Below are 26,101 nucleotides of genomic sequence, written 5' to 3'. Positions count from 1 at the left end.
GGATCTTGTTGGTTGCTGTTTCAAGAGTTCTAGGGTTGTATTACTTACCTCAGGTATTTCAGAATATTGTGCTGGGTACAAATTTATAAAGAAACAAGCTATGTGAAACTGCAGCAAAGAGTAAGTAAGGTGATCAGGTGAGGCTGGGATAAGTTGCAGACAAAGAGGCTGTGGTGATGCTGATATTCAGTCTGTCCTCAGCAACTATGACTGGTGACTCCAGACTCTTCTACATCCCTTAGGATCCTGCCTTAGTTTTGAGCTTAAGATTGTGACCCAGTGAGTTTTCTGTTGACGTCTCACTAAGCAGTACTCTCTGAAGCACTAGGTGAAGTAGAGTAGCTGATGGAGAAGTACTTGGTTGACTGATAGATGGTATAAGAAACTCATTTTGGTTCTGGCCTGTTTTAATACTTATCAATCATATTAATACTTATTAATCATGACATTTTTTGTTCAAACACACACACTGAAAAGCACTTGGGAATTTCACAAAAGAGAGTGTTGGTATTCTAAGTTATAGATTATTTTTAATTCAGGGGCCAGTGACATATTTCAGCCTAAGAATAGATGCTATTAATATTAGGAAGAATGGATAATTAAGAAAATATAAGTAAAGCTCTGTGTTTATTTCCAGGGATGGTTCACCAAAGTGTCAAGTCAAGACTTAGTAATGTGAAGGCTGATTAGGCTTATTTGTGTTACTGAAGTAATGGGAGAAGTTAAAATAATTTTTAAAAGTAGCATTTACATAGTGTGTCTAATAAAGCTGCATATATAGATGTGGGAGGAACAGGATGAGAGTGAGAAACAGAACTAAGAGAGGTCAGGTGACAGACGTGACATCTTCAATGTGGGCCTCATGCAGCCCAGACAGACTGTGCCGCTGTGAGCGCTGCCTCCCACAGGTCCCGACTGTGGTCCATGCCCCTTCGAGGAACCTCTAGAGAGAGCTTCTCCTTTAAATCTTGTAGTAAATCTGCAAAGAAGGTAAAAGAACTCTCGTACACAATAAACACTTTCACATGTATTGTCTCATTTAATGTACTGAATAACCTTAGGATATAGATGTCATAACCCTGATTTCACTAATGGGGAAACTTAGGTTCAGAAGGTTTTAGTAACTTGATTATGTAGCTGGAATTTGAAATCAGGTGTCTCTGCTTCCAAAATGAGATTCTTCCCTACATATGGCTTCCATGATATCGGTGTTTGTGAGGTTGCAAAGAAGAGTGTAAACTTTAGCCAAAATGGAATAAGGCTCAGTCAGTTCAGACAGTCAAGTCCAACTCTTTGCAACCCCATGGACTGCAGCATGCCTGGTGTCCCTGTCATTCACCAACTCCCGGAGTTTGCTCAAACTCATGTCCATTGAGTCGGTGATACCATCCAGCCATCTCATCTGCTGTTATCCCCTTCTCCTCCCACCTTCATCTTTCCCAGCATCGGGGTCTTTTCAAATGAGTCAGCTCTTCACATCAGGTGGCCAAAGTATTGGAGTTTCAGCTTCAGCATCAGTCCTTCCAATGAATATTCAGGACTGATTTCCTTTAGGATGGACTGGTTGGATCTCCTTACAGTCCAAGGGACTCTCAAGAGTCTTCTTCAACACCACAGTTCAAAAGCATCAATTCTTTAGCACTCAGCTTTCTTTATAGTCCAACTCTCACATCCATACATGACTACTGGAAAAACTAAGATGGACCTTTGTTGGCAAAGTAATGTCTCTGCTTTTTAATATGCTGTCTAGTTGGTCATAGACCAACATATTTTTCTTCCAAGGAGCAAGCATCTTTTAATATCATGGCTGCAGTCACCATCTGCAGTGATTTCGGAGCCCCTGAAAATAAACTCAGCCACTATTTCCACTGTTTCCCCATCTGTTTGCCATGAAGTGATCTTAGTTTTCTGACTGTTGAGCTTTAAGCCAACTTTATCACTCTCCTCTTTCACTTTCATCAAGAGTCTCTTTAGTTCTTCACTTTCTGCCATAAGTGTGGTGTCTTCTGCATATCTGAAGTTATTGATATTTCTCCCAGCAATATTGATTCTAGTTTATGCTTCATCCAGTCCAGTATTTCTCATGATGTACTCTGCATAGAAGTTAAATAAGCAGGGAGACAATATACAACCTTGATGTACTCCTTTCCCAATTTGGAACCAGTCTGTTGTTCCATGTCCAGTTCTAACTTGCTTCTTGACCTGTATACAGATTTCTCAGGAGGCAGGTCAGGTGGTCTGGTATTCCCATCTCTTGAAGAATTTTCCACAGTTTCTTATGATCCACACAGTCAAAGGCTTTGGCATAGTCAATAAGGCAGAGGTAGATGTTTCTCTGGAACTCTCTTGCTTTTTCGATGATCCAACGGATGTTGGCAATTTGATCTCTGGTTCTTCTGCCTTTTCTAAATTCAGCTTGAATATCTGGAAGATCAAGTTTCACATAATGTTTAAGCCTGGCTTGGAGAATTTTTGAGCATTACTTTACTAGTGTGTGCTGCTGCTGCTAAGTTGCTTCAGTCGTGTCCGACTCTGTGCGACCCCACAGACGGCAGCCCACCAGGCTCCCCCGTCCCTGGGATTATCCAGGCAAGAACACGGGAGTGGGTTGCCTTTTCCTTCTCCGATACATGAAAGTGAAAAGTGAAAGTGAAGTCACTCAGTCATGTCCAACTTTTTGCGACCCCATGGACTGCAGCCTACCAGGCTCCTCTATCCATGGGATTTTCCAGGCAAGAGTACTGGAGTGGGTTGCCATTGCCTTCTCTGTTACTAGTGTGTGAGATGAGTGCAATTGTGCAGTAGTTTGAACATTCTTTGGCATTGTCTTTCTTTGGGATTGGAATGAGACCTGACCTTTTCCAGTCCTGTGGCCACTGCTGAGTTTTCCTAATTTGCTGGCATATTGAGTGCAGCACTTTCACAGCATCATCTTTTAGGATTTGAAATAGCTCAACTGGAATTCTGTCACTTCCACTAGCTTTGTTCGTAGTGATGCTTCCTAAGGCCCACCTGACTTCACATTCCAGGATGTCTGGCTATAGGTGAGCGATCACACCATCATGGTTATCTGGGTCATGATCTTTTTTGCGTAGTTCTGTGTATTCTTGCTACCTCTTCTTAATATCTTCTGCTTCTGTTAGGTCCATACCATTTCTGTCCTTTATCAAGCCCATCTTTGCATGAAATGTTCCCTTGGTATCTTTAATTTTCTTGAAGAGATCTCTAGTCTTTCCCATTCTATTGTTCCTCCATTTCTTTGCATTGATCACTGAGGAAGGCTTACTTATCTCTCCTTGCTATTCTGTGGAACTCTGCATTCAAATGGGTATATCTTTCATTTTCTCCTTTGCCTTTTGCTTCTCTTCTTTTCATTGCTATTTGTAAGGCCTCCTCAGACAACCATTTTGCCTTTTTGCAATTTTTTTTCTTGGGAGAGATATTGATCCCTGACTCCTGGATAATGTCACGAACCTCTGTCCATAGTTCTTCAGACACTCTGTCTATCAGATCTCATCCCTTGAATCTATTTGTCACTTCCTTTGTATAATTGTAGGGGATTTGATTTAGGTCATACCTGAATGGTCTAGTGGCTTTCCCTAAGATTAGGACAAAGCATAAACAGAAAAATAGGAATAATTTGTCACTTATGAAAAAAGTGGTCATCATGGAGCTATGTAATTTTAGGAGGTCTTATTGGAGGTGATGCAATAACATGGGATGGCAATGGGATGGGATGGGGAGAATGTGACATATTTTCTTAACTTCATAGTTGCTGAGGTTGAGGGGAAGGTATGTATGTATGAAATGTATATAAGAGTGTCAGAAATTCATGGTACTGGCTACTCTACTTTCATTCTTAAATTCTCACTGATGGAAAAGTCACACAAGGACCCCTGGCAAAAAATAGAAAGATACCTCATTTATCTAGGCAAGTGGCTATAAAATGAGGGCTTCTAGTAAGTTTGTTGGACAATAAGACATAAACTTGAGGTTGAAGTGAAGCTTCCTACCATCTTTCTCAATCTAAGTCTTGGGACTTACATACCCAGAAATCTTGGCAGAGAGAAAGAAGGAAAGAGAAGAAGAGAAAAAGAGGGAAACCAGTGATGATGGAGAGAGAGAGAAAGAGAGCAAAGGGAGGGAGGGGGGTGGAGGGAAGGAGGGAGGGAGAGGGAAATGCACCTGCCAGACAGACTGTGAGCCTGCTCATTCCATCATCTGTACGGATTAGGAGTTAGATCAGAGACAGAGCCTGGATGACTTGAATCACACACCTAGTCTCAAGAAAACATAGATGAAAGGGCTCAAGACCTTCCTTTCAGTGGTGTGACCCTGAGTAGGAAAAGTGGCCCATTGGATGTCATCACCTTAATAATTAGTCCCCCGACTTCCGTGGGGGTGACATGGGAAAAGGGGCCCAAAGTCTTCCCTCTAACAGTTCTCACCCTGCTTGGAACAGGGAGAGGAGCAGAAGTCCTTTTATCTCTGGAAGGGTGTGAGAATAGAGAGAGAACTGTTAAGTTCCCTCCTTCTCCAATACAAATACTAAGAGATGGTATAATTTGAGGTTCGTCTATTACTTTCTAATAACTGCATGAATACTTTCAATCCTAGGTGGGCTATGCCTCTACCAGCTTACTTCTTAGTGACAAATACCAGTTTCCATCTTATCTTCGCACAGTGGCCAGTGATAAGATCCAGTCGGAGGCCATGGTACAACTTATCCAACATTTTGGTTGGGTCTGGATAGGCACCATAGCAGCTGATGATGATTACGAAAAATATGGAATAAAAATTTTTAAGGAACAAATGGAGAGTGTCAACCTCTGTGTTGCATTTTCCAAAACCATTCCCAAAGTCCATTCTTCCTTGTTTGTTTTAATGAACAGAATAGTTTTCATAAATATTGGTCATAAAATGTTTTAAAATTTACATTTGTCTAATTTCTCTTCCCTGGTGGCTCAGATGGTTAAGCATCTGCCTGCAATGTGGGACACCCGGGTTTGATTCCTGAGTCGGGAAGATCCCCTGGAGAAGGAAATGGCAATCCACTCCAGCACTCTTGCCTGGAAAATCGTGTGGATGGAGGAACCTGATAGGCTACAGTCCATGGGGTCGCAAAGAGTTGGACAGGATTGAGCGACTTCACTTTCACTTTCACTTTTCCTCATGATTACATTTAGGTTATGCATTTTTGGCAAGACTACTGCAAAAGTGATACATATCCTTTTTTATGTCTCTTATAGGATGCCACTGTGTCTCATTAATGACACATTAATATCATTATATATTCTGTTGCTCAAAATTTCCCAGGTTTGACAATTGGGAGTCACTTTGAGTTGGCTCCTATTTCTTTTGAGCAAATCACCGTAATTTCTGATTAATTTACTTTCTGAAACACTAAGATATTGCAGATTCATCTTGTATTTCTCTATCCGGTCTTGTAGTAGCCATTTCTCCTGAGTCCTATTTACATTTAGAATGGAATTAGAATCAAGATCTGAGTAAGAACTAAGTTGTTCATAGTACTGGGGAAACTGTGGTAAATTCAAAATGAGAAATTAACTTATGCTAAAGGTTAAGTTATAGAAATTAAGTTATGCTATATGTTATGCTATTTTTCATCTTAAATTCTCTGAGTGCTTCTTTTTTAAAATAAAATGGATCCTTTTATATGGTAAACAACAACTCTTCATTATTTGATGATTTCAATATTACAATATAAATTTTCTCAAAAAGCAACAAATATGTGTTAGGATTGCAGAGAAAAAAGCTTTTAGGAAGGGTCAAAGGACCTCATAGTGTCAGGGTTAATGTTGATGGTTTAGTCCATGAACACATTCCCTGAATAATATAAGTTAAATCTGAAAAGCAAGACCTCACGTTAGAGAAAGTTAATGGGCACATTTAAGAAAGTTTTATAAATGCATCACAGAGTAAAAAATTGTGATTGATTTAAAACCAAAATGATACCTTTTACTCTTGTAGTTTATTTGACATTTCTAAATTCTTTTGCATGCCTGATGGTAGGGAACTCTGTCCTGCCATCCAATGAGGCTAAACAGGTAGAATTATGGAAAGATTGTAAGGTGGCAGCCTTTGAAAATTTCCTTGCTTAACTCTTCTGAAGACTGGAAAAGAAAAACGAGTCTCTCCTCAATGGACCAGGCAAAAATATCACCCTGTTGCGAACGCTGATGTAGTTGTCATGTTGATTGAGAACAGCATATAGTAAAAGAGGGAGAGATAAAAGGGCAAGTGTATGGTGACTATTATAATACTTCCCTTGGTATGGGCTTCTATGGTGACTCAGCTGATAAAGAATCCGCCTGCAACGCAGGAGACCTGGGTTTGATCCCTGGGTTGGGAAGATCCCCTGGAGAAGGGAATGGCTACCCACTCCAGTATTCTGGCCTGGAGAATTCCATGGACTGTATAGTTCATAGGGTTGCAAAGAGTCGGACATGACTGAGTGACTTTCACTACGCTCCCTTGGTATACTGACTTACTAAAACCTTTCAGCTATATTACCTTAATCCCTATGACAGAGGTAGGACAGGATTGATTTCCCTTCTTTTATGGACTGGAAAACTAATGCTTAGTTAGGATATACGACTTATCCAAGCTTATGTCACTTGACAGAGCCAGAAAATGACTCCAAATCATCATATACCATAATTCAGGCTCTTTCAGCTATATTGCATGTCTTTCTGGTTTGTGGAGAGTAGGGATTGGACTAAGCCCTCTGGTTGGAAAACCTAAGTCCAGCATGTGGTGCTGACAAAAACCACGGGCACAGGATGTATCTCAGCTCAGACTGGTTACCTTCATACTACAGGACACATGCTTTTACCCCAGCTAAGGTTGCTGGCAGGAAGCAAGAGTACTAGAGGTATTATTTTGTTAGGGGTTCCTGTTCATGTCTATGAAATCATTCTGTAGGTGTACACTCAGCTCCATCTACTTTTGTACTCTCCCCAGTGGCCTCTTTGGCACAGCCTTGTCTCATATATTATTCCCTTGGCTTAGAATCTCCTTGATCCCAATGTTTGTCAGGCAAATCGCTACTAATTTTTTAAAACCCAAATCAGAGGGCCACTTCCTGGGAAACCACCTTGAATTTTTCTAAGGCAATTAGTTAGCCACTTCCTCATCTATGCCCTGATATACAGGGAAGGGAATGGTGGTAGCAGGGCAGACTGGTACCTATCGGTGAAAAAATCTAAGAGGGAATAGTCTCTCTTCCCTAGGTATGTAGGTATTAGGAAATATGAGACATCACTTTACCTTGGTATAGATCAGTACTGGCCAACAGAAATTTAAAACCCACACAGGTAATTTTAAAATTTTTAGTAACCAAATTAAAAAACAAAAAGGAACAGATGAAATTAAACATAATATATCTTATTTAATCCAAATAATATTTTAACCTGTGGTCATGATCATGGTAACATAATATAAAAATAATTTCTTGAAATTCATAATGAGAGAAGTTACATTTCTTTGATCTAACTTTTTGCAGCCCAGTTTGTATTTTAGACTTATAGCCCATCCTGATTTGGCCAGCCTCTTTTCAGGTTTCAATTGTCACATGTGGCTAGAAGCTGTGGTATTAGACAGCAAAGGTATAGAGAAGGAAAAAATTCAGTCCCATGAATTAGATATGAGTTTTGAGATTATTTTCTTTATAAAGCTTGTTTTCTAAGCAATAAAAGTTTTACAAATTGTTTTTTTTTTTCCCTCTGTTGTTCCTTTCCCTGTTTTTCTAGCTAATGTACTATATGAAGACACTTCAGTTTACAACCCATAATAGAATGAGAATAGAAATTGATGATAATGGAGATGTGACTGGATACTATGATATTCTTAATTGGCAATTAGATGATAACGGAGAGGTCGCCTTTGTAAAAGCTGGAGAATATATATTCACAGACTCTAAATTTGAACTTGTGATGATTAAGAATGCAACAATATTTTGGAACACTGAATCATCAGAGGTTAGTTATTCTGATATTTTATTTTGTTTACATATAGAGAGAATTGCATTTCTGTGTTATTTCAGACGCTATGGAATATCAGAAACCTAGAACTGACTATTCTAATTTTTCCAAATATAAGGCATATCTTTTCTGTATAGATTCAGATATTTTGAAAAACTTTTTTGGATTATAGTTTTAAATATTAGTTCTATGATTTTGTTCTTTTTCCTCAAGTACTCCAAAATATTTGACTTCCTTTGTCTCTCTTGCTTTCATTCATTTTGTCTCTGATAATTTTTGTTTTTTTTCTTTACCTCATCCTTATTCTCTTTATTATTTTCCTGCCTTTATTCAGTGCTCCTTATTAACCTTTTATTCAAATATTTTTTGAACACCTTGTGACTTTCATCTTAATGTCTGAAATAGTTTAGGCTTTTCTTTAGTTTCTTTTCTGAGATAAGTGAACCTTTTTCATTTCTTCCATTTTCAAATCCATTTATGTTTTAAATTTTAAAATATCTGATTGAGATATTTTTTACACATCTCCAAGTGCTTTTCTGAGAATATTTAATTGAAGTGCTAGGGTATTTATTTAAACTATTACAGTATTCTTCTGCTTAATGGTTGTATCTGTGTTTTAGAGGGGAATTTTAATTTGCTGGAATATTTATTTTATTTTATTGAAGCATAGTTGATTTACAATGTTGTGTTAATTTTTACTGTACAATAAGGTGACTCAACTTTTCTTTTCCATTATTGTTTCTCACAGGATACTGAATATAGTTCCTGTGCTATAAAGTAGAACTCTGTTTTTTATCCATTCTATATATAATAGTTTGCATCTGCTAATCCCAAACTCCCAATCTTTCCCTCCTTCCCCACCCTTGGCAGTCACAAATCTATTGTCTATATCTGTCTGTTTCATAGATATGTTCATCTTGTCATATTTGACATTCCACATGTAAGTGAGATCGTATGGTATTTGTCTTTCTCTTTCTGCAATGAACATTGAGATGAATGTATCTTATTGAATTATGATTTTCTCCAGGTATATGCCCAGGACTGGGATTGCAGGATCATATGGTAGCTCCATTTTAGCTTTCTTAAAGTTTTTATTGGAGCATAGTTGATTTACAATGTTCTGTTAGTTTCAGGCATATAACAAAGTGAATCAGTTATACGACTCTCTCTCTTTTAGATTCTTTTCCCATACAGGTCATTATAGAGTACTGAGTAGAGTTATTTGTGCTATACAGGAGGTCCTTATTAGTTGTCTATTTTATATATAGTAGTGTGTACATGTCTATCCCAATCTCCCAATTTATTCCACCCTCCCCTTTTCCCCACTGGTAATCATAAATTTGTTTTTTACATTGGTGACTCTACTTCTATTTTGTAAGTAAGTTCATTTGTACCTTTTAAAAAAAAATTCTATGTGCAAGCAATATAATATGATATTTATCTTTCTGTGTCTGACTTACTTCACTCAGTATGACAATCTCTAGGTCCATTCATATTGCTACAAATGACATTATTTTGTTCTTTTTTAATGACTGAATAATATTCCATTGTGAGTATCTACACATACACACCATATTTTCTTTAACCATTCCTCTGTTGATGGACATTTATGTTGCTTCTATGTCCTGGCTATTTTAAATAGTGCTTCAGTGAACACTGGGGTGCATGTATCTCTTCAAATTATGGTTTTCTCTGGATGTATACCCAGGAGTGGGATTGCTAGGTCATATGGTAGCTCTATTTTTTAGTTCTTTAGGAATCTCCCCACTGTTCTCCATTAGTGGCTGCAATTTACATTCCCACCAACAGTGTAGGAGGGTTCCCTTCTCTCCACATCCTCTTCTGCTATAATGTTTTGGTTTTCATTTTCTGCTTTCTTCCTAGAGTAAATGAATATGGAGTCACAATTACATTTTTGGTTGATTTTTTGGATAAGGATGATGGGTTTGGGTGGGTCACAAATCTCTATTTCAAGACTGTCTTCTTTTGTGGGTAGAGTAAAGAGCAGTTTATTTAAGGAATGACTTTTTTTGTGGAAAGGGAAGGCTTAATGTGTATTTTGATTTTATGGTTCACTTTTGTTTTTACAGAGTTCTTAGTTTTCCTTTCTAACTTTTTACTCTTCCTGTCACATCGCAGAATATGTACTTCTCCCTCTGTATCCCTTCTGGTCCCACCACAGTGGTGAAACCATCCTTCTGAGTCCCACCTTCAAGACCTTGCCCTATAACCTGACATTTTATTTCTAGGAATGATTTTGTCTACTCTCTATTAACCTTAGTTTGTCTTCTCCCTCTTACTTTTTTCTGCACAGTTTTCCCAGAATTCCCTCATTTTCCATACATCTATGGATGAAGAGGGCGCTCTAGAGGTGTGCTTGCTAGAATTTAATTACTTTGAAATTCGTAGCATTTTTAGGCTCTTTATGAAGCTGAAGTTGTGGGTCCTGTGTGATTTTATTTACATTAAAAAAAATCTGTATGGTCTTTTGCAGAGACTGTGGAGAGATTCATAATTTAGCAGTTACCATTACCCTAATGGTAGGCTGACAGAGGAGCCTGGCAGGCTCCAGTCCATGGGGTCGCAAAGGGTTGTACATGACTGAGTGACTAACACACCAACAATTATAAAATTTTTAATCCCTCCACCTCCTATAGCAACAGGAGGGCTTTGATATGCAGAACTGCAGCTCTGAACATTTTAAAAAGAAGCTTTTTAAAGAGAGACTGGGTCCCCTGGTTATACAATGTAAAGATAATACCTGGAGAAGCCCTAGGGGAAGTTCACCAGAAAACTCATCACTTACCAAACAGCTGAACTTTTTACCCTGAGTGAAATATTAGTTGTAGGACTGTAGGTCTTTTGATATTCTGGTTTACTGTTTACCTGTAGTGTTAGAGTAAAACAATAGGGTGGCAGAAGGGCACTGGCAATTTAATCTTCCATGTGAATCTGCCAGAGGAACCAGCAGGAGTGAAAGAGAGTTGTAAGTGGGTGTCAGGACAGCCAGCGTTTTTTTATTTGTGGCTGCAAGACTATTTTGGGGGGAAGTTGTCTTTCTACATCTTGTTTCTTGTTCATGTATGTCCTCTCTTCTTGTATGGCCCTTTTGGCCTGAGATCTGAGGTCCCTAAATAGTTTTCTGAATCATACTGGGAAAGGATATAGAAATACGTGACAAGAAAATTAAGATTTCCGATCCCCTATGCTGTGCCAGATATCGAGGGCATCTTTTTATCTCTCTTTCTCTCTCTTCAGAGAAGGCAATGGCACCCCACTCCAGTACTCTTGCCTAGAAAATCCCATGGACAGAAGAGCCTGGTAGGCTGCAGTCCATGGGCTCGCTAAGAGTCGGACACGACTGAGCGACTTCCCTTTCACTTTTCACTTTCATGCATTGGAGAAGGAAATGGCAACCCACTCCAGTGTTCTTGCCTGGAGAATCGGTCCTTGGTTTTCCATGAGTATCAGTAAACATACACAGACTCATATATAGTCATACATACATACATACATACATACTACTCCCTCCCTTACTTAGCCTGGCCTTAAGCAGCTCTTGAATATATGGTTAGTGTTAGTCACTCAGTCGTTCTGACTCTGCCACCCCATGGACCATAGCCTGCCAGGTTCCTGTGTCCATGGAATTCTCCAGCAAGAATACTGGAGTGGGTAGCCATTCCCTTCTCCAGGGGATCTTCCCAATCCAGGGATCCAGCCTAAGTTTCCTGCATTGCAGTCAGACTCTTGTGTCTGAGCCACCAGTGAAGCCCTTGAATACATTATGGCAGGATAAAAGTAAAAACTTAGTGTTTGCCACTGTAGGGGCCATAGCTCTCTTCTGCATTTTATTTCTTTGAATTAGAGCTTCTCTGTCCAATACAGGTATTCCTAGCCACATGTGGCTTTTAAAATTAAGATTTAACTGCAATTAAATAAAATTAAAATTTTAGTTTCTTAGCACATTAACTACATTCCAAGTGCTCAACCTCCATGTGTGGCTACAAGTTACTATATTGGACAATACAATATATAACACTCCATCATTGCAGAAAGACAGAGTTGCTCTAGGTCTAGAGTATAAACCACCTTCTGTGGCCCAGAACTCTCTCCCTGAATGGGGCCTGAGACTGTTCCCTTTTGTATTCCTGGTGCTAGATGTAGAGCAGGTGCTCAATATAATGTTTTGCATGAAAAAAGAGATGTTGCTGCTTGTATATACAAAGTTCATAGAGTGTTTGTTCTGCTAAAAACTGATGGAAAATGAGTGAAATGTATTAGTAGATTTCTATTTTAACAGCATTTCATTAGAGCATAGTAATTTTATTTTTATTATCTTTATTAAAACTAGAGTTATATATATTAATACACTTTATTTATTTCTTCTCCCTGGCTGCACGATGCAGCTTGTGGGATTTTACTTCCCTGACCAGGGACTGAACCTGCACCATCTGCAGTGAAAGCACAAAGTCCTAACCACTAGGCAGTTAGGAAATTCCCAAGATTATACTTGTATAATGAAACTGGTTCAAATGTAATTCAATACAAATTCACTAAGCATCTACTATGTGTCTGCCTCTGTGTTAAGCACTGCAAAAGGATCAAAAGACTACTGCCCTCACAACACTTACAATCAAATCATTAATTAGCTGAATAGATATTTATTGAGCACAATATTATATGTGCTACACACTATTCTAGGAGCTGGGGATGTGCCAGTGTACAAAACAGAACAAATTCCTACTTAATGGTAAGACTAACATTTCAGTGGGAAGAAAGAAGCAACATATAAGATAAATAAGTAAGTGATACAGTATTTTAATGGGTGATAATGTTAAGGAGAGAAAAATAGTAGGGATTATGGTAAAGTGCTGGGGGGGGGGGGTGTAATTTCACATAGTGTGATCAAGGAAGCCCTCACTGGAGTGACATTTGAACAAAGACTGAGAAGAAAGTGAAGCAGTGCATTAAATCTACGGGAAAAGCATTCCATACAGAAGAGACAGTAACTTCTAAACCCTGAGTTAGGGGGTGTCTTTGGCATTTTAGGCGAATAAGAAAGGGTTTAGTGTGGCTGGAAAGAGAGAGAGTAGTGGAAGAGGAGGTGAGAGGGGTGAAACAGGAGGTGAGAGGGGTGGAAGAGGAGGTGAGAGGGGTGAAAGAGGAGGTGAGGGGGTAGAAGAGGTGAGAGGGGTGGAAGAGGAGGTGAGAGTGGTGGAAGAGGAGGTGAGAGGGGTGAAAGAGGAGGTGAGAGGGGTGGAAGAGGAAGTGAGAGGGGTGGAAGAGGAAGTGAGAGGGGTGGAAGAGGAGGTGAGAGAGGGGTGGAAGAGGAGGTGAGAGGGGTGGAAGAGGAGGTGAGAGGGGTGGAAGAGTGTCAGGTCACATAGAGCCTTGGGGGCTGTTGAAGGACTTTGGCTTTTACTCTGAGTGAAATGGTGAGCCATGGAAAGTTTTGACAGAGGAGAGTTATGATCCCACTTAGAATTTAAAGAATTATTCTATCTGCCATGTTTCAATTAGACCAGAGTGGACAAGAGTAGGATCCACTGGATTTGCTGATGAAATGACCTTGAAAGTCCCCTGCATCAACAATTAGTAGATGGTGTAGGCATGATTTAACTCATGATAATAAACTGAGTTTGGAAGTTGGTGAGCAGGTGGGCCTGAGTGAAGGTTCATGTGGGCAAGTAGTAGAAAATATGGTTGGAGATGATGGTTGAGACTGGTGGTGTCAATGACAGAAATGGGGAATTGGGGAGGAGGAATTGGGTAAATGGGGATAGTTTTGGACATGTTGAGTTTAAGTTGAGGATGGAATTTCAGAGTAGGGACATGATGGAAGTTTAAGATGTGGAATTAGAGGTTTAGGTAGGAAAGGCTGGTGCTAAAGTCAAGATTTGGGAGTTCATGTGCAGAGATGCTGGTTGAACAGAAGAGAATGAATGAGCTACTTTATACTGAAAGATAAGAAGAGTAAGAACAAAAGCCAAAAGAATGCCAACAGTGATGAGGTAGGTAGAGGAAGTAGAACCAACAAAATAAATAAAGAGGACCCAATGGAAGCCAAAGGAGCCTGCATTTCAGGGAGGAGTTGATCAAGAGTGTCAGATATCTAAGAGAGAGAAAGGAGAATGTGTCAGACATGACAAGAAACATTTTAGTGAGGTGAGTGGGTTGGAAGTGAGATCATGAGGTTGAGAAGGGAAGTGATACTCAGAAAGAGAACAAAAAGGCATCAACTTATTGTGATGATTTTCAAAGAAAGGTATATATATAAAGAGCTCTTTTTGGTGACTCAGACTGTAAAGAGCCTGCCTGCAAGGTGGGAGCCCCAGATTTGATCCCTGGGTTGGGAAGGTGCCCTGGAGAAGGAAATGGCAACCCACTCCAGTGTTCTTGCCTGGAGAATTCCATGGACGGAGGAGCCTGGTGGGGTATGGTCCATGGGATCACAAAGAGTTGGACACAACTAAGAGACTAATACTAACACTTTTTAGAATATTGGATCAGGAGAGAGGAAATAAAGTCATTCTGTGATCACGCACACATACACACACACACACAACTTATAAGAAGCCAATCTATTATGTTTAAAAATACATATTTAAATAATCTTATATACTGTAACTGAGCTCAGAGATTTCTGATATTTTCCATTGTTATCTAACTCAGATTTATCTTGCAAAACTCAACATAGGAAAATTCTGATATCCAAAATGAATCTTTTCACTTTCCAAAATGAATCTTTGCTTAATGGGAAAATACATCTTATCTCCTTTTTAAATGGGAAGCTCCTCATTTACATTAAGATATAAATTTACAAACATGGCATTTATAATGGACTTCAATGTACACAACCATGTACAATGTACTATGTTTATCACCAAGTTTTCTAAACTTTTTACGAGAAAATATCCCAGTGCTGTGCCTTGTCCATTTTTCCTTTTTTGCTGTGGAATTTTCCTCATGGAGTAGATCTTTCATTTTTATTTTGTACTGACTGAATGATACGCAGGCTGTGTTGGGATGACCTTGCTGAGAAGTCTTTCTCAGGTACTCAGGATGATTCTTGGTGTCTCCCCTCAAGCAGAAAGAGGCTTGACAAATTGTCCTCTCCTCAGAACCCCATGGACATGGAGCCTGGTCTGAGTCTTCAAAGTTAGAAAGAGTTAGGTTTAGCTTTGCTAATTTCTAGAAGCAACCACTGGATTTTTCTAGAAGCCTAATTCTAGAATCAACTTCAGGACTATTAGCAAAATTCCTCTAGGCTTTCCAGATCATTATTCTCTTTGTTATTCTTTTTTAAAACATTTTATTTGTTTTTAAATTATTTGTGTATTCATTTTTGTCTATTGCTTTGTGAGACTTTCTCTAGTTGCAGCGCGCAGGGGCTACTCTGTTGCAGTGCATAGGCTTCTCATTGTGGCGGCTCCTCTTGTTGCAGAGCACAGGCCCTAGGCGTGCAGGCTTTGGTAGTTTCAGCTCACGGACTCTAGAGCTCAGGTTCAGTAGTTGTGCATGGGCTTAGTTGCTCCGTGGCATGTGGAATCCTCCCAGACCAGGGATCGAACCCTTGTTTCCTACACCGGCAAGTGGATTCTTATCCACTGTGTCACTAGGGAAGTCCTGTCTGTTTTTCTTGCCCAGTTATCCTAGGTTTTCCAAGAAATCACAAAATGTCCACAGAAATCCAGGTGGAAACTTTCATAGCTTAGCAAGCGGTAGAGACAAAGGGCTTTGTTAATGTGTGGTATTTGTCTTTGCTAGCTTCCCCATTCAGTGTGTACTGATGTGTGTCAGCCTGGGACCCGGAAGGGGATTCGTCACGGGGAACCAAGATGCTACTTTGACTGCATCCCATGTGCTGATGGATACGTGTCACGGGAACCAGGTAGAGATGATCATTTTTCACTGACATTAAAATGCAAGTAGATTAAATATATTTTGGCAAAGAGGGCCTTGGGAGCCTTCTTTATAAAGAGATGTGAACAACTTATCACAAAAATTATGATCCATCAAACTATTGGATGTTCTGCGCAGTGTGAAGAAAAATACAACATTGGGTTTTAGTTCTAAAGCTGCTGCATTTGGAAAGAAGACCTGAATCCATGAATTTCAGAGAGGAAAGTTTTTAAAATGTGATGTTAAATATGAATGCATGGATTCATGCATTCATGAATCCTTATAATAATTTTAGTTCATTCATGAATACTTAAAATTATTCTAATTTTTGGAGTAGATTAAACATTAGTTATAGAAAAATAGTGAATAAGTAGTAATAAGTAAATTATAGTTCTATGTTTTACAGACTTTTAGACTTTTACATAGACTTTCTATGTTTTACAGACTTTTATTAGACTATTTCTCTAATTTAGAAATAAGAGATCTAGAAGTACATCCCTAAAGGCAATTGGCTTAAGACCATAATTACTCCAAGTTTGTAGGGCAGGTGAATTCTGTATCTATTGCTCTATGAATTGTTCACTACAACCTGCTGAATTTCTGTTCTTGGCCAGAATTTTAGTTGGGCGTGGTAGGCTTAGCCTTATGAAGCATGTTGCAGCAGGTTTATTTTTATTGCTACCTTCTGTTAAAAATAACACAAATTGTACTTATCTTTTGCCAAAAGTTCGTCAATAGCAATTTATTTAAAAGAGAATTTTAAAAATGGAAAAATTTCCCCAAATGGAAAAGAAAACACATTATCTGAACAACTCCGGGGATTCCATGTACCCCAGACTCTGAAGAGTTGCATCAAGAGAAATCCAGTCTAGCAGTCAGAAGTGATTGAGAGGAAATTCCAGTCTTTACCTGCATCTTTCAGAGAATGGTGAAGAGATACATTTCATAATCCACCACAGATTCATCTCAAATTTTTCTTATGTAGCAATATTCTCCTTTGGCTTCCCAGGGGCTCAGTGGTAAAGAACTCATCTGTCAATGCAGGAGACATGGGTTCAATCCCCAGGTTGGGAAGATCCCCTGGAGAAGGAAATGGCAACCAATTTCAGTATTCTTGCCTGGGAAATCCCATGGACAGAGGAGGCTGGCAGCCTACAGTCCATGGGGTTACAAAAAGAGTTAGACACAACTAAAATGACTAAACAATATTCTTTAGAGCCTCTGCTCAGCTAAATGCCCCCCAAGTGTTTTCAACCTTAGTTAGTATTGTTGCTATTTTTATTTCCTTTCTTCTAGTTCTCAACCTTTCTCCAACTATTGTCTCAAATCTGCATCTGGAGGGTGAGGAGGGGAAGGCTGAGTGGGCAAAGACAAATTGTCTTCAGTAGGTGAGGAAGATGTTGAATAAAAGGCTGAAAACACTCGTGTTTTATAATAATCAACTGTATCCTTGTCACAAACCTTGTTTTACCTTAATAGCTTTAATGTTCTCACATATTTGTGCGTTGTTCTTAGGTTTGTGAGGGGATACACCACCCTTCTCAATTAGATAATTAGAGGAGAAAGAAAGAGGCATCTTACTTAAAAAGATTCATGCAGAAACAGCTGAAATCAAGGAGGGAGACTGAATTTCCAAAATTGAAAAGAATTCTCAATCTTTACTGCTAGCTGCACACTCTAAGACCATTTTATCACTGATTTTATTTTTAAAGATATATATATATTCTCTATAAAAAATCTCATTGAGTCCTGTATGAGGCCTTTGGTTCTTCTGGGCAATTCACAGCCGATGGGGACAACTGGATTTCTCTGCAGTCAGTCCTCTGTTCTTTGTTCATTAGGTCAAAGGGAGTGTGATCAATGTGGTGAAGACTACTGGTCCAATCCACAAAAGAGTGAGTGTGTGCTGAAAGAAGTGGAATTCCTTGCTTATGATGAGGCCCTGGGATTCACGCTTGTCATTCTCTCCATCTTTGGGGCACTTCTGGTCTTGGCAGTCACAACTGTTTATGTGATACACAGACATACTCCGCTGGTGATGGCTAATGGCCGGGAGTTGAGCTTTCTTATTCAGGTTTCTCTTGTCATCACACTGCTGTCTTCCATGCTCTTCATCAGCAAGCCCTACAACTGGTCTTGCATGGCCTGTCAGATCACTCTGGTACTGGGGTTTTCTCTCTGCCTGTCTTGCATTCTTGGTAAGACTATTTCACTGTTTTCAGCCTACAGAATTTCCAAATCCAAAACTCAACTTATATCCATCCACCCTCTTTATCGGAAAATCATTGTGCTAACCTCTGTTCTAGTTGAAATTGGCGTGGTGGCTCAGACGGTAAAGTGTCTGTCTACAATGCGGGAGACCCGGGTTTGATCCCTGGGTTGGGAAGATCCCCTGGAGAAGGAAATGGCAATTCACTCCAGTACTATTGCCTGGAAAATCCCATGGACAGAGGAGCCTGGTAGGCTACAGTCCATGGGGTCGCAAAGAGTCAGACACGACTGAGCGACTCTTCTTCTTCTTTAGCCTATTTAGTATTGAACCCCCCAAGGGTGTACAAGAACATGGAATCTCAAAATATAAAGATTATTCTGGAATGTAATGAAGGTTCTATAGAACCTTTGTGCTCTATGTTTGGGATGGATGTCTTCTTGGCCTTACTGGGCTTTCTCACAACCTTTGTGGCACACCAGTTGCCACAGGATAATTACTATGAAGGAAAAAGCATCACCTTTGGAATGCTGGTCGTTCTTATCATCTGGATTGTCCCTGCTTACTTGAGCACCAAAGGCAAGTTTAAAGTAGCTGTGGAAACATTTGCAATCTTGGCATCCAGCTATGGTTTATTTGGCTGTACATTTGCTCCCAAGTGCTTCATTATTTTGCTGAGGCCAAAGAAGAACATGAATGAAATTGTTGGTGGACGAGTCCCTGCTCTCCATAAGAGCATCCAGCTGACTTCAGCCTCTTCTGTGAAAAGCAAAGTCAACAATACCTCAGTGTCAACTGTTCTGGACGACTAGAGTCACGCATGTGTCGCTCAGAGTGGCAATGGTGACCATTGCCATGGTTGGTTCCATTGCCATGCTTGCCATTGAATGGTTCAACATTCCCTTTTCAGGTGGCTCCCCTAGCAGTCACCTAATGCTCTGGGTAACTCTGAGGATTTGGGTTCTGGTAGTGTAATCAAAGCAAGGCTTATGAAATCTCATACCATTTGACATAAATTAGAAAAACTGTTATTATGGAAATGTAATCACTTCATTAAAATATTTCATAATACTTTGGCATAAGGAGTATATGTAGAGAATATAATAGGCACAAGTAACCTAACATGGTAGAAGGAAATATTTGGGACTTGAATACGTTTTTTTCATCATGGACTTCTGATCTAGAATTTTACATTAGACTAAATCACCATGTGGGGACCCAAAGAGACATCTTGTTCTACATCCTGTTAATGCCTCTATGGAATAGATAGCTTTGCTCTGACAGAGGTAAGAACTACATATAGCTCATAAACTTTCCCTTGGAGCAGAGGATTTGGTAAGAGAATTTATGTTTCAAAGGATTCTGTGGCATACAGAGAATATAGAAGGAATTGAGATGTAAACAAAACTCAGCTCCTTCTTGAATTCGTAATTGGAATTGACAAATTTCTCCCAGAGGGAAGGCAACCTACTCTAGACTTTCCTGGATAATAAGTAGTAAAGTATTAGAGTTTCAAAACACTCTTCTTAAAAAATAAAAATGAAGGGAATTAAGTGTCAGCAAAGCAATCAATAAGTTGATTATGTAATGAATACCTGGATGGCAGAAAAGCAAATGTTTACCTAGAGCAGGTATTAGAATGAAAGATTTTTTAAGATAAATTAAGTGATAGATATTTGCCCTCTAATTATCTGGAATTAACTGGAATGTTATAAAAATATAAAAATATTTTCAACCTTCTTTCAGATATGAACTTTTATAATGACTTATATATATGTTTATGTGCATATGAATTGTGTTTAGAAAAACAGAATTTGTAGAAATGCTGATATACCAAATACCCATGTGCATCCTTGACTCTAGGTAACCAAGAGGATCAGAGAGAGCTCTCTTTTCAAGAGAAGTTAAAAATACTTGTGAATATCAGTCAACCAAAGTGGGCAGAGATTCATGAAGGCTTGTGGGAGCAGAAAATGAAACCATGATGACTAGTTTAGCAGAATAAATGTCAGGAATTAATTTATTGATTCTTAAAGAGTGGACCAGATGAAGGGAGTTGAACTTCTTATATTTTAAACAGAAAGTTTACTGCAAGGCTCATCAAAGTGAGATCATTTGTTGAAGGGCTAATGGTATCCTAAACTTTCTGGGATAGCATCTATTTACCCATCCATCTATCAAAACTTTTACAGTGCTTTTTTGCATCACAGCTCTAGGATTCTTAGAGAAGAGGCCATATTACAGCATGAAGAATGGAGAAGTTGCTTTCTTTGCCTGGTCACACAACCCAAGGGTGGACTTTGATAAAGGGAGGATAGTTTGTCAAGGTATCAAACAATAGGAAAATGAGAATATGAGTCAGATTTTTTTTCAGTTATACACGTAATGGGTATTCTAAATGATTCATTCTAAATGACTGAAAAAAAGCTGAAAAGTGGCTCAAGTCTAGTGACTTTTTTATAAAAATATATTTCAATCTCAGAGTAATGTATTTTTCTGAGATGTTGTTTATTGAACATACAGAATCTAAAAAGAAGATTCCAGAAGTCCATCTGGATAATATCAAAGTCTCCATTATCTCCTTTAATATCACACAGCTCAGCAGTACTGTCTTATTGAACTTGTGTTCTTTGCAATTATTTTTTTCTGATCGGCAGTGAGTTTGGGAAACTAGAGAAAATAAATATTATTAGAAACAAAATAACAACTGAACTTGCCTGTTTAGTGTTTACTCTTACAACCTTACAATTTTAAGATGAAACTTTTATCTAAAAGGTCTAAAAGGTCTGAAGTCATCACTTGTTGCTTTGGTACACATGTGTTGTTATAGAAACTGGCTTAAGGCAGATACATTGAATAATATGTGATTGTCAAAGGATGATGATCTAATTTTAATTATTGATTTATTTTTGTAATTGCTATCAAGTATTAAAAAATTTCTCATAACATTCCAAGATAATATCTCTGAATGAATGTATCATTTAAATTATCTCTTGTGAAAAGAATGACCAGATGCTGTATCAGCACATGTTGCCTTGTAAGAGAATCTCATATAGAAGTCGCCAGCGACGCACCCTGCTGTGGGTGAGTATTTGCTGACAACCACATTCTGGGCCTTAGGGAACAGCTCAGAATTAATTTCAGAGAGTTGCATCAAAACATTGTGGTTTCTAGCTTAGGGAATAGCATAAAGACTAATTGCTTGAAAAAAAAATTGCAAACCAACACTACTCAAGGCTGACTTAGACATGTGCAGGTTTGAAGTCTTTTGAGAAAAAAAAATGTCAGAGCTGCTCAAATCCACAGTATAAGATTAACTCTTTTGGGATAAGGCAAAGAAAATTCTTGATGAAAAGTGAACATGTTATTGAAAAAGGAAAGATATTACAACTGGATTAGTCACTTTATAACATGGCTCTGATCTCATTATTTCCCAACTTATCAGCTCCCAGTGACTCTCCACTCTATTGCATGAGTCCAACTGCCTTAGCCTGGCATTCAAGATCCTACAAACTGTTTTCTATCTTCTATTCTCTCTCTTTCTATCTTCTTCTATCTTTGTCACCTGCCACTTTCCTGCCCACATCCTTATAGCACAATCCAACTGGACTCCTACAATCCCTAGAACAACCTGCCGTCTAGTTTTCTGATTTCATGTTGCTTATACAATTCCCCTTTTCCTCTAATGCTCTAATGGTACTTCAGTCATCCATCCATCCATCCATTCATCCGTCCATCCCTGAAGGCTTGGTGTGCACCAGATTCAGAGTTAGACATTGAAAATGTACAAAGACAAAGCATTGTACAAGTACTTACCATCATTTGAGATGATAGATAATAAATTAACAATTATCGAATCATTTGTTAAAGCTTTGATTGTGGGAGCATAAACAGAAACAGTGCGTGAGTCAGGATCAAGAAAGGCTTCCTGGGTAAGGTGACATTTTTAAAAATTCCTTAAAAAAATATTCCTGAAGGACAAGAAGAAATTAGCCATATGAAAGAAAGATGAACTAACATATGCATTCTACTTAGCTTAGTGCTTGGAGCATGCAGGATACATACCAACTTTCCTTTTCTCTCAAGTCCTGTAGGACTTCTTCTGTGGCTCTTCTATGTCACTGGCCCTTTCTGCCTTACTCTATGGTTATCTTCTTCTCTGTTGTATCTCTATTGCAACTGTCGACTAAAGAAAATATTCACAACCTAAAAGTGGAGAGTTGTGTTTTATTTGGTGGAATTTTTTTGGTACTTCAACATCTCAAGCAACCCCGAGAAACTGCGCCAAAGAGGCTGGGGGGAGGAGTCAGGTTATACAGAAATTTGCAACAAGGGGCAGGTAGTCTGAATGTCGAAAGATTGTTATTAATTAAGGAAACCAGATATTTCAAATTAAGGGATTTAGCATATATATATATATATATATATATATATATATATATATATGCCGTATATCCATCTCCCTTTGTAGACTTAACATCTTTTGAATATACCTTTTACTTAACTGGTATCCAATGATTTTATTTTTTAAAAAATGAGTGTATGAATGAATGAAATTGTCAAGACAGGTAACCACTCACCTTGCAAGGTACAGGGGCAGTGTTTCAGTGTAAGTTAAGGCCTTGAGCACAGAGAGGTGGCGGAGGCAGAAAGGGCCCGTTGGGGGTAACACAGTGTGTTTTAAAGATAGCAGGGGCCATTTGGAGAGCAAGAGGCACTTGGATTTGGGAAGGGAGAGGGACCAGAGGACTGAAAGGAAGGAGGTGAGTTTAAATGGGAGTGGGGAGTCTTGAAAAGAATTTTTCTATAGTATTCATTTGACAATTGTCCCACGCTATTTTCTCCTTCTTTTAGTCTCATTTTTGAAGAATAAATCCAGTATTTTATCCTCCCTCACAATTTCTTCCCTTTTGAGCTGTCATTGTAAAAAGCAGCAGTTTGGAACATCTAAAGATAGTAATGATTTGTAATCTCAAGGTAGAATTGCTTACAATTTATGTAAAAAAAATCTATGTTAAGACTCACTTATAATTTTAGAAGATTGTTATACATTTCGCCTGATAGTTTTGGAAAACAATTCAGATATAAAAGACATAATGTGTTGCCGGGGTCCAGCCCCAGCTGATCCAGGGTATTCGAAGGAGAGACGGCCTAGGCGACTATTTATATGTTAATTAGAGATATAAAGAATAATAGAATGAGGATAGCTCAGTAGGAAAATTCAGTGGAGAAAAGAGGCTGAGTAGCTTGGTTTACGCGGGAGACCAATAAAACTTCAAGACAAGAAGTTTGCACCACTTACATAGGCCGCAGGCGCCCTCTCGAATAGCGGAAGGTGCCTCACCCTAGACACCTTCTCGAGTGGGTCTTAGAAGCCCAGGCATAATTAGTAAGCATGGTGGGTTCCGCGCTCCAGATGCAGACTTCAGCCAGAATGTGAAAAGAATGACATGGGGAGACCAAGCGCTGGTGAGCAAGGCCCATAGCTTTATTTTCAACAGGGGTTTTTATATCGTAAATTACACATAGACGATAATAGGGGATGCAAAGTCAGCAGTCTTTGATTCTTATCAAAAACCAGGGTTTCTTTCGTGCAAATTTATCGTATACAAATGGTTTAGGTGATTTACATCATCTTCTGGCCAGAAGGCCTACTAACATTTTATGACTCTTGACAAGGACTTATCAACAAAGACTTATTTTCTCTAAGAGTAATTATTTTAAGGTTTGGCACCATCTTCCAAAGATAAAATTGCATTCCTATAGGGTGGATGTGTAATGGGTTTACAACAAAGGAAAGAATTTATTACCTTAAGGGTCTAAAGTTACTAACACCAAGGCCACTACTTATTTTTTCTACATACCAACTATTAATTAATACATATTCAAGGATACAATTCAGGGGATGTGAAAACTTGGCAGCAAGCATTGACTCATCAATGAAATCCCTTACTAGTTTTTTCTGACAGTTTCTAACTCTCTGAGAGGCTCTAAGCTATTTGAATATCTTAAGCTTCCCGTGCCTCTGGAGGCTGGGAGACTGTAAACAATCATATGCATAGCTGTAGGAGTCTGGGTAAACTTGTCAGGCGAGTTAGAGAGCCATCTGAGGGGTTTGGATTTAAACACTCCTAATTGCCCAGGAACTTTATTAATTGGAGCTGTAAGTTAACTCTTTGACAGAGAGAGCGAGATGGTGGTAGGGGACAGCCCCCAGTAGAGTCAGAGGTGAGAGCACAAAGCAATAAAGTAGGCAGACTCTGGTTTTTTGGGGGAAGATACTCGAGAATATCCGGGGAGACTCCCGAGGCTCGATCCCGCCTTTGCGTATGTTGAGCCTCCTTCCTCATGACCTTTGTCACGAGTCTCGCCGGCTCCCGGCAATGTGTGAATAAAAATAGATCATCCATATTAGTTAGGGTAGGTTAACTACTGGAACAAACAACCCCTAAATCTTAGAGGTTTAGCAGATTAACACTTAATATACACTAAGCTTAATGTATGGGTTATTAGTCAGACTTCTCTCCTTGATGGCCACCTTCCAGACAATGTCTCAGGGATGCTGCTGGATAACCAGATATATTCTCTGTCTTCCCCTCTTGGCTCTGTGCCCCTATAGACTGGATCACACCAACGCCCTCACCCTATGGCTTCCAAGTAGATTTTGCCGATGAGAAGCCCCAGTGGGAGACTGCAAGATGAGAGGGGAGGTCAGGGTCTTTGTCATTTCAACCACGGCTCATCATCTCCCATGACTACAGCTAGCACATCTTTTTTGACCTGAGTGTAAGAACAATGCCCCATTGTTCCTAGTCTCGGGTGCTTCGTCACCCTTTGTTTGCCCACTCCTATCAATAGTCTTTCTTTAAACTCTGCTCCTCCCGAATGTATCAGCTGCTTCCTGCTGGGATCCTGACGCATACAGGGACCCATATTTCTTTCATCTTATGCTGCTATCTTCAGTGCAGGCTCCAAATCATGGATGAATGTAAATAGGCTGTGGGAAGATCTGATGGTGCCTAGTCTGGTGTGCAGGCCTTGTGAACACTTGAAATATTAAACAAGAGTACAACTCAAGGACAAAGCTTCCACTGAGGAGAAGACACTAGGAATAGGATCCAAACTGGTCAGAACAAGGACAAGAGGGGCAAAACAATAGAGGGTTCAGTCCAATTGGTCAAAGTAAACCTTACTGATTTAGAACTTTGTCATATTGAGACGTATGCTAGAGCTGGTCTTAGGTCTAAAGGTTTTAGATGCTTTGGGATAATGATTATAGTCAGTTATTTTTGCTAACAAGTGAAGCAATGTCAAAGATAATTTCAAATGATTCATTAGCTATTACTGTCGTATGGCTAATCATATCACTAAATGTTCCAGGACTATTTAGTGTGTTTGTTGAAAAATGGTGTGTGATGTGACTGCCCATATTCCCATCAATGCACCATCACTCAGAACCTTGGAGTGCCTCAAGGATATGCTTTTGAAGTTTGGAACACATTATTTTGAAGAATCTAATTTTTCAAAAGTAGTAGACTAGATTTTCTACATATTTATTATTAAACACTGAAAGAAAAATATAAGAGAAAGACAGAAGGTATGTGTAAGACTGAATGAACTAAGAAATGGGGTAAAGCAAAATGAAAATGCAATGTTAATTACTACTTTGGAAAACAATTTGCACTATCTACTAAAGCTGAACATATAACTACCCTAAGACCCAGAAAATTTACTCCCAGGAATATACTACCCAAGGTATATCTTTACTCTCACCAAAAGATGAAGTGGGTAATTTTGACTACTCAAGCAAGAAACTACCCAAATGCCCATCAACAGTAGAATGGATAAGTAAATGGAGATGTACTGACATAACACAGGAAATACTGTACAGCAATGAGAATAAATGGACTACTTTGTGGGAAAACGACTGCAGGGGGATAAGCTTGAGAGCTGGGAGACCATTTTAGAAGTGATTACTGTCATCTAG

At 39.0% G+C, this 26,101-nt stretch overlaps 2 protein-coding genes across 4 annotated transcripts in view; both read left to right on the top strand.

Moving 5' to 3' along the window:
- The window catches only part of LOC107132205 (vomeronasal type-2 receptor 1-like), a 52,902-nt gene that overhangs the window by 20,799 nt on the left and 6,002 nt on the right, over window positions 1-26,101 (top strand). For all 3 annotated transcript variants that reach the window (XR_009495353.1, XM_059888826.1, XM_059888832.1), the window contains 2 exons: window positions 7,773-8,000; window positions 15,771-15,894. Coding sequence is in view for 2 of the 3 variants with exons in the window: in XM_059888826.1 (XP_059744809.1) it covers window positions 7,773-8,000; window positions 15,771-15,894 (352 nt within the window). In the remaining variant the exon portion in view is untranslated. The remainder of the gene's footprint in view (window positions 1-7,772; window positions 8,001-15,770; window positions 15,895-26,101) is intronic.
- Window positions 17,042-19,185, top strand: LOC112447736 (vomeronasal type-2 receptor 1-like). Its single transcript, XM_024995814.2, has 2 exons — window positions 17,042-18,244; window positions 18,430-19,185. The coding sequence occupies exons 1-2, from the start codon at window positions 17,659-17,661 to the stop codon at window positions 18,924-18,926; spliced, it is 1,083 nt and encodes a 360-aa protein (XP_024851582.1). The 5' UTR covers window positions 17,042-17,658; the 3' UTR covers window positions 18,927-19,185.

The sequence above is a fragment of the Bos taurus genome, chromosome 1 (assembly GCF_002263795.3).
Source record: "Bos taurus isolate L1 Dominette 01449 registration number 42190680 breed Hereford chromosome 1, ARS-UCD2.0, whole genome shotgun sequence".
NCBI lineage: Eukaryota > Metazoa > Chordata > Mammalia > Artiodactyla > Bovidae > Bos > Bos taurus.
This window is presented reverse-complemented; position numbering and strand designations above follow the sequence as displayed.